Source organism: Mytilus californianus, unplaced genomic scaffold (assembly GCF_021869535.1).
Source record: "Mytilus californianus isolate M0D057914Y unplaced genomic scaffold, xbMytCali1.0.p SCAF_7, whole genome shotgun sequence".
NCBI lineage: Eukaryota > Metazoa > Mollusca > Bivalvia > Mytilida > Mytilidae > Mytilus > Mytilus californianus.
The window spans coordinates 116,593,251-116,608,411 of NW_026262723.1; the positions used below are offsets into that span (position 1 = coordinate 116,593,251).

Sequence of the window (15,161 nt, forward strand, 5' to 3'; positions counted from 1 at the left end):
ATTAATTAGCAAAAGTACTACTAATTTCTGGCTATGAGGAGTATCCCTATTTGTCTAATCTTCAAGGTGAAATAAAACTAGTAAAACAATATTATACTATTGTCTAAATATACAGAAATATAATTTGCTTCAAGAAACAGAAATAACTAGGTCACTAGTAACTTATTTAATGAGTATGTGGGGTATAAGAGCTTGATAACAACAGGCTCTTCATAATAATTTGGTTTGAAAAGGATACTAGTAGTCTATATTCTTGATTTAGAAAAATGTAATTGCAAGATAAAAATCACATTACTTAAAATACTTTAGATCATTCAGGTAGTCTTTATTTATATGTACAAAAGAACAGCCAGTAGTCATTGGATATTGTAGATCATTCAAATAGTCTTGACCTTTTTATTAGTACAAAAGAACAGCCAGTAGTCATTGGATATTGTAGATCATTCCGGTAGTCTTGACCTTTTCATTTGTACTGAAAAAACAGACACATATACGAATATCAATTATATGCTTACAAGACATGTTGCAATGTTAAACTTATTACGGTATGTGAAAATCAAGACTTGCATAAAAAATATCACAATATTAGAGACAGTGGCGTCATTTTTCCTCAGAGCTTTCAGCTCTTTGATATTAACTCTGATTACTTTATTTGATAGGTAAACTATATTGCTGATATAAATTGAGTTAAGGTTGGTTAGGATTCATCTGACCTTGACCTCATTTTATGGATCATTGATAATGTTAAGTTTATCATGTTTATGTGAAACCTGTAGAAAAATCTTCATCTCTATGTGTGCACGTTCAAAGTAAAATTCTGTCATAATAAGTATCCCGTGACTCCTCTGGAGCTCAAAACATACAGGTACAACTTGTGGTGGTGTTATACCAGTTTTACTTGTACAGGTGTTATACCAGTTTTACTTGTACAGGTGTTATACCAGTTTTACTTGTACAGGTGTTATACCAGTTTTACTTGTACAGGTGTTATACCAGTTTTACTTGTACAGGTGTTATACCAGTTTTACTTGTACAGGTGTTATACCAGTTTTACTTGTACAGGTGTTATACCAGTTTTACTTGTACAGGTGTTATACCAGTTTTACTTGTACAGGTGTTATACCAGTTTTACTTGTACAGGTGTTATACCAGTTTTACTTGTACAGGTGTTATACCAGTTTTACTTGTACACAATCCTTCCTCTTTGCCTATCTTAAGGCCATATGTTGGAAAAGTAAAATAAAGTTGATAAATGAATATTTTTCTTTAAGTTTATAATTTCAATTCTCTTGTTTGGTGTCTGTTTATATCATCACAACTCCATGTTGATGTCACTTATCATCTCTAAAATTGATGATTTAAGTTCATTTTGTCAGCCATTTTTTATGCAAAGTAATTTTACGTGTAGGAAATCTAACAGTCATGTTTTGTTCAGTTTAATTTAATTGATTGATTGTTGGTTGCTTAATGTCCAGTGGCTAGTAAAATTTAAAGTTAAGTTTATGTTATGACCTGTCATAGTTCAAAGTCTGTGCACAATTTCATAAATAGTCAAAAATTGGACATCAATTTAGTATTAACAAGATCTTGTTGAAGGACAGTTTAGATAGAGGTTGGAGATATTCAGAAAATTTTAATCATAAGCTTTTATAGACTTTTTATGCCCTTGTCGCTAATCAAAGGGGGCATAAAGGTTTACCCTTGTCGGTACGTATATCCCAAACTTGGTTTTCATTCTCTAACTTTAGTTTGCCTCTACCAAATGTTATGATCAGATCAAATTCAAATTAGGGTGGCGTCACTTTTACAGTTCTTGAGAGTTGTTTCCCTTTACAAATAAAAACATTGCTGAATTTGCTGTTTCACTCTCACTTCAATTTGCCTGAACAAAATGTTGTGAAACTTGTGCACTATGCAAATTACCATAAACACAGATTTAGTTTTACTGTTCTCTAGTTATGTCCCTGTATAAATAGCAAAATTGCTGAATTTGCAGTTTCTACACTCCTTTGCCTCAACCATATGATATCAAACTTACACTCAATGCTTATACCCACAAAACACAGATCAAGTTTGAAAATTTGGGCTACGTCACTTTCACCATTCCTGAGTTATGACTCTTGCAGTTATACAAGCGGGTGCATCTGTGTCCCATGGGCATATTCTTCTTTTATTTTACCAAATATTTCCATTTTCATTTCTGATTCTGTATATATAAGAATAGACAAAAAGTAAAATATAAAAGATACTGAGCAATAGTATTTGGAGTGGTTGTCCTTTGTAACTTTGACATACAGGAGGAAATCTAGGAGACATATAAAGATTCATTTTGTATGACCCTAATTACATGTAAATCTCTCTTAATTCTCTTTTTTAACATATTGTTGATATCATTATACCCAAATGTTCTAATGCAAATGAATGGCGTATCCTTCGTCTGTCCGTTCTTTCATTTTTTTGTTCATCTGTTGTATATTTTGCAACTGCTCCTGAACTGATATAACAAATTCTGTCATAATTTGATGACACTTTTTCTGTATCTTTATCCTTAAATGCCATTTTGCACTGCCTGTATTGGTTTTTGGTCCAAATTTTTTAGGTTTCTTTTAACAAATCATGAACTTGGCAATGTGTATATCTAGGCGTTACTCTTTCAAAAGCAGTAGATATTTAGGGATTGGGTAGTCTGACTGTCTTTTAGTTTTTCTCACCTTTCTCTGTAGAAATGTGTATTTCAAAGTAGCTTGACAGAAATGTGTGGAATTTTCGTACTCTGTACTATATATAAAGCAAAATTAATTAAATACTGTGTACAGAATGTATATATATTAAAATTTGTAATTCGCAAAGATTACATTTAAAGTCATATAATAACAGTTCATTGAAATAATGTCACTAGCACTTTCATGCCCTCTGGCAATTTTCAGGCTGCCATGATTTTACAATGTCCTTGACGACACTACCGTTGGTAATGTTCATTATTACGTTATAATAATGTAAGGGGAGGTAAATCTAACGTGTTTGCGTAGATCCATTTCTTTTTTGCTTAAAGATCTTTATAAAATGTGCTTCCTTTGCTAGTCTTTTATATTTATTAGATTTGTTCATTTTATAGAACGGAAATGCTGTAAATTTTCCAATACTGCACTTTCTAAATGTTTGCTGACTTATTGCATTCGTATGGTTGTATCATGTATATGTTGTATGTAATCACGGATTCACAAATAATTTAAACGAAATGTTATTATTTGTTGTAAAATGTAGTCTTTGTGAATTACAAATTTTAATATATATAACATTCATTCTTCTGAGTATTTTTGGGGATTTATCTGTGCAAGGGGTATTATTTTGCAAATTTGTTGGAGTTTCTCTACATTTATATTTATTTCAACTAGACATTAATTTTGATTATATCTGTTATAATATTTATTTCAACTAGATATTAATTTTGATTATATCTGTTATAATATTTATTTCAACTAGATATTAATTTTGATTATATCTGTTATAATATTTATTTCAACTAGATATTAATTTTGATTATATCTGTTATAATATTTATTTCAACTAATATTAATTTTGATTATATCTGTTATAATATTTATTTCAACTAGATATTAATTTTGATTATATCTGTTATAATATTTATTTCAACTAGATATTAATTTTGATTATATCTGTTATAATATTTATTTCAACTAGATATTAATTTTGATTATATCTGTTATAATATTTATTTCAACTAGATATTAATTTTGATTATATCTGTTATAGGAAACCTGTCGTTATTGTAAAGAGGATTGGACAGAACATTTTGGTAAAAGATGTGAGGAAATTGAGAAGAAAGATGAAGTTAAGCTCAGACTGCAGTTGTAAGCTTTAAGTTATTTTTATACGACCGCAAAAAATTTGCGTTTGTATAATGCTATCATGTCGGCGTCGTCGTCCGAAGACACATTTGGTTTCTAAACTATAACTTTAGTATAAGTGAATGGATCTCTATGAAATTTTACCAGAAGGTTCAATACCACAAAAGAAAGGTTGGGATTGATTTTGGGGGTTAAACCAACAGTTCATGAATTAGGGGCCAAAAATAAGCATTTTTGTAGTTTCCTGCAAGGCTTCAAAAACAGTCATATATTCCGGACATTTGTATAATGTCCGGTAAAAGTCCGGCTGGGCAAAGCACGAAACGGTCATCTACTTTTTAGTTTACAAGGCTTTCTTAAGAGACGGTCATTTTAACATAATTCACAATCTTTTGGACCCAACCTTTTGCCTTTAACAGCCACACATTTCCGGTCATAAAAGTGACATGATCATTAAGTACTATCAAAACAACCCCTACTTTAATACCTTCTCATTTTAATCAAGGCTAATTAGTTGTCGAACAGCTGAAATTTACCTGTTCAGGTGACAGGTAAACTATTTTGAACCGGACATCGATCGGTCTATTCAAAGTTATTTTCTTACATTTCACCGGTTTGCATCTAATTACTAATTTAGTCAAAAAGATTTAAATTATCAGAAATACATTTACAAATAAGATTTGATGAACAAATTAAAAAGGTGAAAATGAAAAATCGTCATAACCACGTTGTTTCTCTGTTTAAACTAGTACATGTGTGCGCAGGTGTGAAATTTAATTATGCATCCTAATTTCTTTAAAAAAAAGCTTAAATTGTCATTGATACCTTTATCTCACGTTTATTTCGAATATTTTCTTGAAGAAATAACGTAGAATGAGCTACTTAGACTCAATCATGCTTTGCAAGCGTACACGGAATTTACGTATCCATCTCTGGTCCATGTTTTACCATTGTCAAGATAACATCCAGTATTAGATTTAAAAACGAAAGTAAAGTTTTTGACAACGTTATTTTGCACAAATAAAGAGTCTAAGGCAGATATAAGTACGCTGATGTTGCACACTTCGAATGATGCACTGCCAATTTAACAGTTTACGTCAGAACTTCGAATTTGAATCAAAGAAAGTTTAATATCGTGTTTTTTTTTAAATGTCAATCATTGGGATGGCCAACTCGGCAACTGATTACCATAATTGCCTTTTGTTTATTTAGTCTTAAGGGATTAAAATCAGGATAATATATAAAATGTCTGGCTGGCTAAAATAATTTTGGAAGCCCTGGTTTCCAGACAATAACTTGTGTGTAAGTGTATGGATCTCTCTGAAATTGTACCACAAGGTTCCATATCACAAAGGGAAGGCTGGGATTGAGTTTTAGGGTAATTGCCCCAAACGGTCAGGAATTAGGGACAAAAAAGGGGCCAAAAAACAAGCATTTTTGTAGTTTCCAGACAAAAACTTGTGTTTAAGTGTATGAATCTCTCTGAAATTTTACTACAAGGTTCCATACCACAAAGGGAAGGCTGGGATTGAGTTTAGGGGTAATTGCCCTTAAACGTTAAGAAATTAGGGGCAAAAAAGGGGCCAAAAACGAGCATTTTTAAAAGCATTTGCTTTTACTGTCATTGTGTATGGCCATTTTGTTTATCATCAAAATAAAGTGCACACGTTTTTCATTCTACAGTTATTTCAAGATCGAGTAAAACTTAAAAGTATGTGTTTGCTTGATTTTTGTAATGAAAATTAAGTTAATTTGATTAAGCATTCCTCAAATGCAATATTTAAATGGTATTTTAATAGCTAACCCTTTTACTTAGAAATTTTGATTCCCGATAGGTTACATAAGAGGCTTCATTTTCGAACGCAGTGATACAGTGAAATTCAGCACCCTCTATCGGCTAATCTCAACCCGTCTTGTTACCAGTTTAAAGCGTACCCAACATGGTTAATTTTATTTTTTACAAATTAAATTTTGCTGTTTTAAAAGAATAAATAGGGCTCTGTTGCTTGTTTAAATATCAAAATACTTTTGTTTATTTAATCGGAGTGTCGTATTGGTAAACCTTACTGTGTTTGTGGATCTGCAACAAGTTGTGTGTATTTCCACATTGTAATTTGTGGTATTAAGATGTATCATTATCACACTGGTTTACGATGCCTGGTATTTTGTATGGAAACAGTTTAAAAGAAACGATCAAGATTTTGAAATTTTCTTAAGATATACGGCAAATGCTTTTTCTAGCGCTAAAACGCTTTGATTCTAGTTTCCAGACAATAACTTGCGTTAAAAATTTTTTGGGGGATTTTTTTTTTCTTAATTTTTTGTTTCTTTTTCCCAAAAATTTTCCATTTTTACATTGATTATTTCTGATTTATATATAAAAGATTAACTAAGTATTGTGCAACAGCACAGTATTGCGCAATAGCAAGAAATCTTCAATTGAAAATAAATACAAATCTTTTAACCAATTTTAAATTCAATGGGATTAATTTAAAGTCTTTATTTTTTGGGGAATCTAACCTTGTATTCCTATTTTGGATATTGGGCCCCATGTTTAAATTGGTCTACATTGAGTCAAAAACTTAATTATTGCGGCTCTATGATATGCTGAATCTTATTGTGCATTTAGATTTTTTATTTTGGGCCCTATTTTCAAATTAGTCCATATTAAGGTTTGAAGGGTCCAAAATTAAATTTTGTTTGATTTCAACTAAAATTAAATTTTTTGTGTTTTTTTTATATATTCTGAATCTAATCATGTTGTTATATTTTGGATGTCAGATCATACTAGGTAAATTAAATGTCCCATTTCAAATTTTTAAGATCTTTGACCACATTTATTTTGTGCCAGAAACCTATATTATGTCAAATATTTGATCACAATCCAAATTAAGACAGTATCAAGCATGAATATTGTGTCCAAACTTGCCCCAACTGTTCAGGGTTCGCTCAGCGAAGCATTTTATTCACATATGCACCAGTTGTTGACATTTGTCAATTTTTATGAAATTTTGCATATACAACATGGTGTTCTGTTTGCACAACTCATTTAAAAGATTTTATTCTAACACATTTTTAGCTCACATGGCCCAAAAGGGCCAAGTGAGCTTTTCTCATCACTTGGAGTCTGTCGTCGTCGTTCGTTTATTTTTACAAAAATCTTCTCCTCTGAAACTACTGGGCCAAAGAAAACAAAACTTGGCCTAAATCGTTCTTTGAGTATCTAGTTTAAAAAATGTATCTGATGACCCTGCCCATCAATCAAGATGGTCGTCATGGCTAAAAATAGAACATGGGGGTAAAATTCATTTTTTGGGTTATATCTCCGATACTAAAGCATTTAGAGCAAATCTGATGGGATGAAAATGTTTCTCAGGTCAAGATCTATCTGCCCTAAAATTTTCAGACACATCAGACAACCCGTTGTTGGGTTGCTGCCCCATAATTGGTAATTTAAAGAAAATTTTGCAGTTTTTGGTTATTATCTTGAATATTATAAAAGATAGAGATAAACTGTATTCAGCAAAATTGTTCAGCAAAGTAAGATCTACAAATAAGTCAACATGACCAAAATTGTTAATTGACCCCATTAGGAGTTATTGCCCTTTAAAGTAAATTTTTCACAATTTTTCGTAAATTTTTGTAATCTTTTACAAAAATCTTCTCCTCTGAAACTACTGGGCCAAATTAAACCAAACTTGGCCTAAATCATCCTTAGGGTATTTAGTTTAAAAAATGTATCCGATGACCCCGCTAATCAACCAAGATGGCCACCATGGCTAAAAATAGAACATAAGGGTTTACTGTAGAAGTCTATTAGAAAATTGTAAAAAAACAATTCCAAATGGTCACAACTAGAAAACTAATTTAAATAATGATAAAGGGTCTTCAGTAACTATTGTAGGACTACAATGGGATGACCTGCTTTTAATTTAACTACTGGGTCAAATTAAACCAAACTTGGTCTCAATCATTATTGGGGTATCTAATACTATTTATTATGATTTTAACCTAATTTTTTACAGCATTACAATTTATTTAATAACATTTTTTGTGAAATTTATTTTCACATTCACTCTGTTTTGTTTGTATTCAATACATGCAATATAGCCTATTATTATTTTTTTTAAATATTTAGATTAGTCTGTAAACTTTTTTACACCAAAGATTTCATAAATGTTTAAAAAGCATTTAGGTAAGGCTTTTCTTATTTTATAAAAAAAAATTCTTCTCTGTTTTGTAGTGAAGAGAAGATGACTGAAGCCAAGATAAGAACATGTCATAAATGTAAAGCAAAGTTCACTAAATCAGATGGCTGCAATAAAATGACCTGTCGATGTGGAGCAAAAATGTGTTATATTTGTAGGAAACCGAACGTAAGTTTACAGTACCACACAAAATGTGCTATATTTGTAGGAAACCTAACGTAAGTTTACAGTACCACACAAAATGTGTTATATTTGTAGGAAACCTAACGTAAGTTTACAGTACCACAAAAAATGTGTTATATTGTATTGTTAAGTCCTATCTTTAGAACCGTATTTGTAATAACATAAACAACACGACGGGTGCCACATGTGGAGCAGGATCTGCTTACCCTTCCGGAGCACCTGAGATCACCCCCAGTTTTTGGTGGGGTTCGTGTTGCTTAGTCTTTAGTTTTCTATGTTGTGTCATCTGTACATTTATTTGTCTGTTTGTCTTTTTATTTTTGGCCATGGTGTTGTCAGTTTGTTTTCGATCTATGAGTTTGAGTGTCCCTCTGGTATCTTTCGTCCCTCTTTTAAGAAGTTACAGGAGTTTTATTCTGGTGGAGCAATATTGTGGATGTTTTTGCCCTTGGAAAATTGCTTAAAAATATCAGATCTAGAGGTCTAAGAGAGGAAAAAATACCTCGATTCTAAAGGGGTTTATTACCAGGTTTACAAGAGAGGAAACATTGTTTCTTCAGGGGATAGGTTGGGTGGGCAATCGTTAAAAATATTCACATCTTTATGTAAATGTTCTGATTTTATCAATTATAAGACATTAAATTTCCAACTACTTAAGCAATATCTCTTTTAAAAGTTGAATAGAAAATTCAAGAGACCCCACTCATAAAGTAATTTCTCCTTGTTAATCTATTTCATTGAAATTTGAGTAAACATTCTGGCTTCAGCACCTGTCCTAATGTCACCTTAAGATTTACGATCTGATGTAAAAGATAATTGATTACAACCCTGTAATTAACTATGGCATCATGTTTTAATAAATCTTTATATGTACGTTATGACAGCATAGGAACAGTTACTAAGTACAGTTAAATAGAATACGTTGTCGAAACAAACATTAGGAATTGTGCACCGTATTAATAGACTCGTGGATATTTTCTTTCAGATTGATTATGATCATTTCTGTCGGCACTTTAGAGATCCAAACAAAGGCAAACATTGTACTGAATGTACAGCATGTTCTCTGTGGTCAAACCCTGAGGTAGGTTCAATGTACAGCATGTTCTCTGTGGTCAAACCATGAGGTAAGTCAATGTACAGCATGTTCTCTGTGGTCAAACCATGAGGTAAGTCAATGTACAGCATGTTCTCTGTGGTCAAACCCTGAGGTAGGGTCAATGTACAGCATGTTCCCTGTGGTCAAACCATGAGGTAAGTCAATGTACTGCATGTTCTCTGTGGTCAAACCATGATGTGAGTCAATGTACTGGGTGTTCTCTGTGGTCAAACCCTGAGGTAGGTTCAATGTATAGCATGTTCTCTCTGGTCAAACCATGAGGTGAGTCAATTTCCAGCATGTTCTCTCTGATCAAATCCTGAGGTAAGTCAATGTACAGCATGTTCTCTCTGGTCAAACCCTGAGGTAAGTCAATGTATAGCATGTTGTCGAGGTAGGTTCAATGTACAGCATGTTCTCTGTGGTCAAACCCTGAGGTAGGTTCAATGTATAGGCTGTTCTCTGTGGTCAAACCCTGAGGTAGGTCAATGTACAGCATGTTCTCTGTGGTCAAATCCTGAGGTAAGTCAATGTTCAGCATGTTCTCTGTGGTCAAACCCTGAGGTAAGTCAATGTACAGCATATTATCTGTGGTCAAATCCTGAGGTAAGTCAATGTACAGCATGTTCTCTGTGGTCAAACCCTGAGGTAAGTCAATGTACAGCATGCTCTCTGTTGTCAAATCCTGAAGTAGGTCAATGTACAGCCTGTTCTCTGTGGTCAAACCCTGAGGTAGGTTCAATGTACAGCCTGTTCTCTGTGGTCAAGTCCTGAGGTAAGTCAATGTCAGCATGTTCTGTGTGGTGAAACCCTGAGGTAAATCAATGTACAGCATATTATCTGTGGTCAAATCCTGAGGTAAGTCAATGTACAGCATGTTCTCTGTGGTCAAACCCTGAGGTCAGTCAATGTACAGAGGGCTCTCTGTTGTCAAACCATGAGGTAAGTCAATGTACAGCATGTTCTCTGTGGTCAAATCCTGAGGTAGGTCAATGTACAGCATGCTCTCTGTGATCTAACACTGGCACAAGTAAATGCACAGCAGGCTCTCTGTGGTTAAACCCTGAGATAAGTCAGTGTACAGCATGTTCCTAGGCCTGTGGTCTAATCAAGAAGTAAGTCAATGTATAGCTTGTTCCCTAGGGTCAAACCCTTTTGTAAGTCAATGTACAGCATGTTCCTCCTGGGATAATTCCTTTAATCCAAGAAAGAAGGAGGGAATCATGTTCCTTTATTACCCACTCTTTTATCCGCTATTGTTCCTGAACAGCATGACATCGTTTTGTGAAATTTTAATCACATGATGTACTTATTTACCTCTTATTTCATTCCTTCATTCAAAAGATATTTGGGTTTAAATTTGCATGTTATGGACTTTGTGGTATTAGCACACTGTAGTATGCATTTGTGTATGTTTCTTCACCTTTAACCCTGCAATGAAAGGTTCTTACAATCTCCACCGTATATTGACATTGTGCATCTCTTATTTTGGTTTTTGATGGTAATTATTTTCCCTTTGAACTTTGCAAGTGGGGATAGGTATAATTTTGGAGCTTTGCTACCAGTTCCTTTTCTAGTGGATAATTTAACACTGTCTCTTTTACAGCAAGATGATGAAAGAGCTGTAGCAGAAATAAGAAAAGAAGCTGAAGAAGTTAGGAAAACTATGGGTAGGTTGTTACTTAAGATGAGATTTTATGCTAAATCCACTTAACTTAGATATTCCGAAGACTTTCAATTTACTTCAATGGAAATTATTGTCGGAAGAGTATTCAAATTTTCGGCAGACACATTTCTATGTAAGTACATTGAATTGATAAATACATGTGAAGTATTCTAACATTTCCTTTAATTCTGTGACATATTTTTCTTTGGAGTCCCATTAATATGTTGAGTATTCTGATTGATTGATTGATTTGCCTTAAACACCGCTTTTAGCAATATTAGCTATTTCATGAATAATTAGTGAAGATTCACTGCGCGATTTAAGGTCTTAAACGTGAAAATAACCAGATATAAGATATTTCACATAAGAAATTAGTTTTTCATTGTAACCAATCTTATAATATACAATGTATTAATCTGTAACATATAATTTAACCTGTTTTTTTTTCTTCTGTTATTTAGGATATGATGAGAAATTGATTGGTGCTCCAGATGAACCTCCAAGTAAAAAACCCAGAATAGTGCCTCCTGGACACCCTCATGCTCAAGTTGTGTAATATCGAATTTTCAATAGTACAAAATTCTCAGGACCAGTTATGCATAGCACCTTATCATTTATGATCAAATCAATGATTGATTGTTATAAAGGAAAGAGTTGGACGAGGGATTGGAGACAAACAGGATTGTTGCTGTTTCTTGGATAAACATTTTTAGAGTCATAATATCGGTGAAAATCTTGTAAAAATGTTTGACTTGTGTGACATTTTATAGTTTTCAATTTTATCAAAAGTTGCTTGTGTCATGCAAAAGTGCAAATGTCATATCAGCTTTTCTTATAAGGCAATGTTGAGGTAAGGATGGGATATGCAGTAGTTTTATTTCCAAAGGTGCTCTATTTTTTATTGTTTATCATATTATGTACAGCTATGGTTAAATGTGATGATGAAATAAACAACAGATCTGGTATCACTTCATCAAAATGAAATATAAAAACTGAGAAAGATAAAAAAAAGTTAATGTTAAATATGATTTCAATCTGTTTAATATCTGAATGTTTTATAATATCAGAAATCAACAGTTTGGTGTGAATTAGTTGGTTTTGTTCTAAATGAGCAATAAATTTTGGAACTTTTGTTAAAAATCCAAGGGTAAAGTACCAACAGGGACTATTTTAGATTTGTTTTGATCACAGGTTACTGTAGTATAATACTGTTTGAGATATTTTATATGAGAGAATCCTGAAGTTTGATGAGATGGTGATAAATCATTTTCTAGTTGAGAATCTGCATGTTTACCATATTATCTGTAGTGGTCATATAACTGTATTTTGTCTGATTTGAAATCGGAATTTACAAGTCAGAGAGCAAATTGAAATGATTTAGTGCTAAACAAATATGAAAGCTATTTAGTGCTTATAGTTTTACACAAATCACGTTTGTTGTATTTTATTTTACGAAAGAGTGTTAAAGGTTTAAAAACAGGTTGTATGTTATAAATTAATATATATCACACTTTTGAACACATTTTTCATTGGAAATCTTTTTTAGTAGATTTATACAACATATTTTATCAAAATTAGCAGAATATTGTTTGAAATAGCAATTTCCGTTGTAGGAAACATAATCTGTATTATTTGCTTATAGACAATGCAGTAATCAGTTTATCAGTCTTTTAAATGGATTACAAATTTAACGAAACATGTTTTGTTGTCACACATGCTTGTATAAATTTATGTTTGGATAGAATTTTTCATTGTTAATTTTAAGTTTCTTAAGAAATTCTGGTTCCTTTTTTAGCTCACCTGACCTGAAAGGTCAAGTGAGCTTTTCTCATCACTTTGCGTCCGTCGTCCGTCGTCCGTAAACTTTTACAAAAATCTTCTCCTCTGAAACTACTGGGCCAAATTTGACCAAACTTGGCCAAAATCATCATTGGGGTATCTAGTTTAAAAAATGTGTCCGATGACCCCGCCAACCAACCAAGATGAACGCCATGGCTAAAAATAGAACATAGGGGTAAAATGTAGATTTTGGCTTATATCTCTGAAACCAAAGCATTAAGAGCAAATCTGACGTGGGGTAAAATTGTTTATCAGGTCAAGATCTATCTGCCCTGAAATTTTCAGATGAATTGGACAACCCGTTGTTGGGTTGCTGCCCCTGAATTGGTAATTTTAAGGAAATTTTGCCGTTTTTGGTTATTATCTTGAATATTATTATAGATAGAGATAAACTGTAAACAGCAATAATGTTCAGCAAAGTATGATCTACAAATAAGTCAACTTGACCAAAATGGTCAGTTGACCCCTTAAGGAGTTATTGCCCTTTATAGTCAATTTTTAACCATTTTTCGTAAATTTTTGTAATCTTTTACAAAAATCTTCTCCTCTGAAACTACTGAGACAAATTTAACCAAAATTGTCCACAATCATCATTAGGGTATCTAGTTTAAAAAATGTGTCCGATGACCCTGGTCGCAAACCAAGATGGCCGACATGGCAAAAAAATAATACATAGGGTAAAATGCAGTTTTTGGCTCATATCTCTGAAACCAAAGCATTTAGAGCAAATCTGATGGTATACAATTGTTCATTGGGTCAAGATCTATCTGCCCTTAAATTTTCAGACCAATCAGGCAACATGTTGTTGGGTTGCGGCCCCTGAATTGGTAATTTTAAGAAAATTTTGCAGCTTTTGGTTATTATCTTGAATATTATTATAGATAGAGATAAACTGTAAACAGCAATAATGTACAGCAAAGTTAGATCTACAAATAAGTCAACATGACCAAAATTGTCAATTTACCCCTTAAGGAGTTATTGCCCTTTATAGTCAATTTTTATTTACAATTTTCATAAATTTTGTAAATTTTTGTAAATTTTTACAAAATATTTTCCACTGTAACTACTGGGCCAAGTTCATTATAGATAGAGATAATAGTAAGGAGCAAGAATGTTCAGTAAAGTAAGATCTACAAACACATCACCATCACCAAAACACAATTTTGTCATGAATCCATCTGTGTCCATTGTTTAATATGCACATAGACCAAGGTGAGCGACACAGGCTCTTTAGAGCCTCTAGTTTGAATTTTACTGAAAAAGAATTTCTTTCTTGATAAAAATACATGAATGATGTAAAAAGAATCGCAATATCGAAATGAGTCAAACCCAGATTGGAATGAAATTTTGTGAAATCATAAGGCCTAGGTCAGATGTATACAATTCATACAATGTAGAATGGACATGTGTAGAGAGATAAAACTTTTTTTATTTGATAGAATCTGTAGGTCCTTCCAATCATCCTTTTTTTACCAAATTAGAATGAGTTAACAATCATTTATCAAAATAACATATTACTCTATATCCTGATAGTAGCACCTTGAGTGTTATAGATTTTGTAACAGAGGAGACAAGGCAGGAAACAGAATATGGAATTGGTTTAATTAAAGTTTATTGATTAATAGCGAACTTAATTTTAATCTATGTTGGTAACATTAAAAGGAGAAGTGGAAACCACTTTTGGTCATTCTGTCTGTCTTGATGATTTTGCAAAGTGTTTTTTTTTTTGTATCTATGAACAGAAATAATCTCTATTAGGTTTGCAGCTAGATTGTTGAGTTTAGCGTGTAAGTTATTTACGGATCTGCTACTTCCTGTTGACCAATAATTTGAAATTTTACAATAGTCATGTTTTAAATAGAAAATGTTTGTCAATCTTTACTTAGCTTCTGTGGAAGCAAATAATTACAAAGAAAATTTCATAGTTTCATAAATCATCTTCATCAGCCATGTTTCAGTAAATAAACATGTCACCTCAATCAATTACATGCAGCAATACCAGTCCAAACCTGGTATTGGTCTTGTTTTGTTCACATTTGAGAAGTTATTTTTTAGGAACATGACTAAATATGAGATAAAAATAAATTTGACAAAAAATTATATTCTAAAAACAAATTAGTCAATAACCAGCAAGAAATTTAATATTTTTAAGTAATAAACCTTTTTTCCACAGAGAACAGATAGTTCTGTAAACATTATCAAATGTGTGTGCCAAATTAGTGATTATTTTAGGGAAATATCTTGTGTTGAAAATAAAAATAAATATTAATTTCATACCTTTTGTTTTCATTTTACTAATG

At 32.3% G+C, this 15,161-nt stretch overlaps 2 protein-coding genes across 8 annotated transcripts in view; one reads left to right on the forward strand and one right to left on the reverse strand.

Annotated features, from left to right (window-relative positions):
* LOC127708954 (uncharacterized) overlaps positions 1–15,161 on the forward strand; it is a 208,916-nt gene that overhangs the window by 66,639 nt on the left and 127,116 nt on the right. The window contains exons 14-18 of the mRNA XM_052214167.1: positions 3,775–3,872; positions 8,113–8,245; positions 9,246–9,341; positions 10,963–11,026; positions 11,484–14,309. Of these exons, the coding sequence (XP_052070127.1) occupies positions 3,775–3,872; positions 8,113–8,245; positions 9,246–9,341; positions 10,963–11,026; positions 11,484–11,578 (486 nt within the window). The 3' untranslated portion in view covers positions 11,579–14,309. The remainder of the gene's footprint in view (positions 1–3,774; positions 3,873–8,112; positions 8,246–9,245; positions 9,342–10,962; positions 11,027–11,483; positions 14,310–15,161) is intronic.
* The window catches only part of LOC127708956 (uncharacterized), a 148,507-nt gene that overhangs the window by 23,990 nt on the left and 109,356 nt on the right, over positions 1–15,161 (reverse strand). The gene's annotated exons all lie outside the window — the stretch shown is intronic.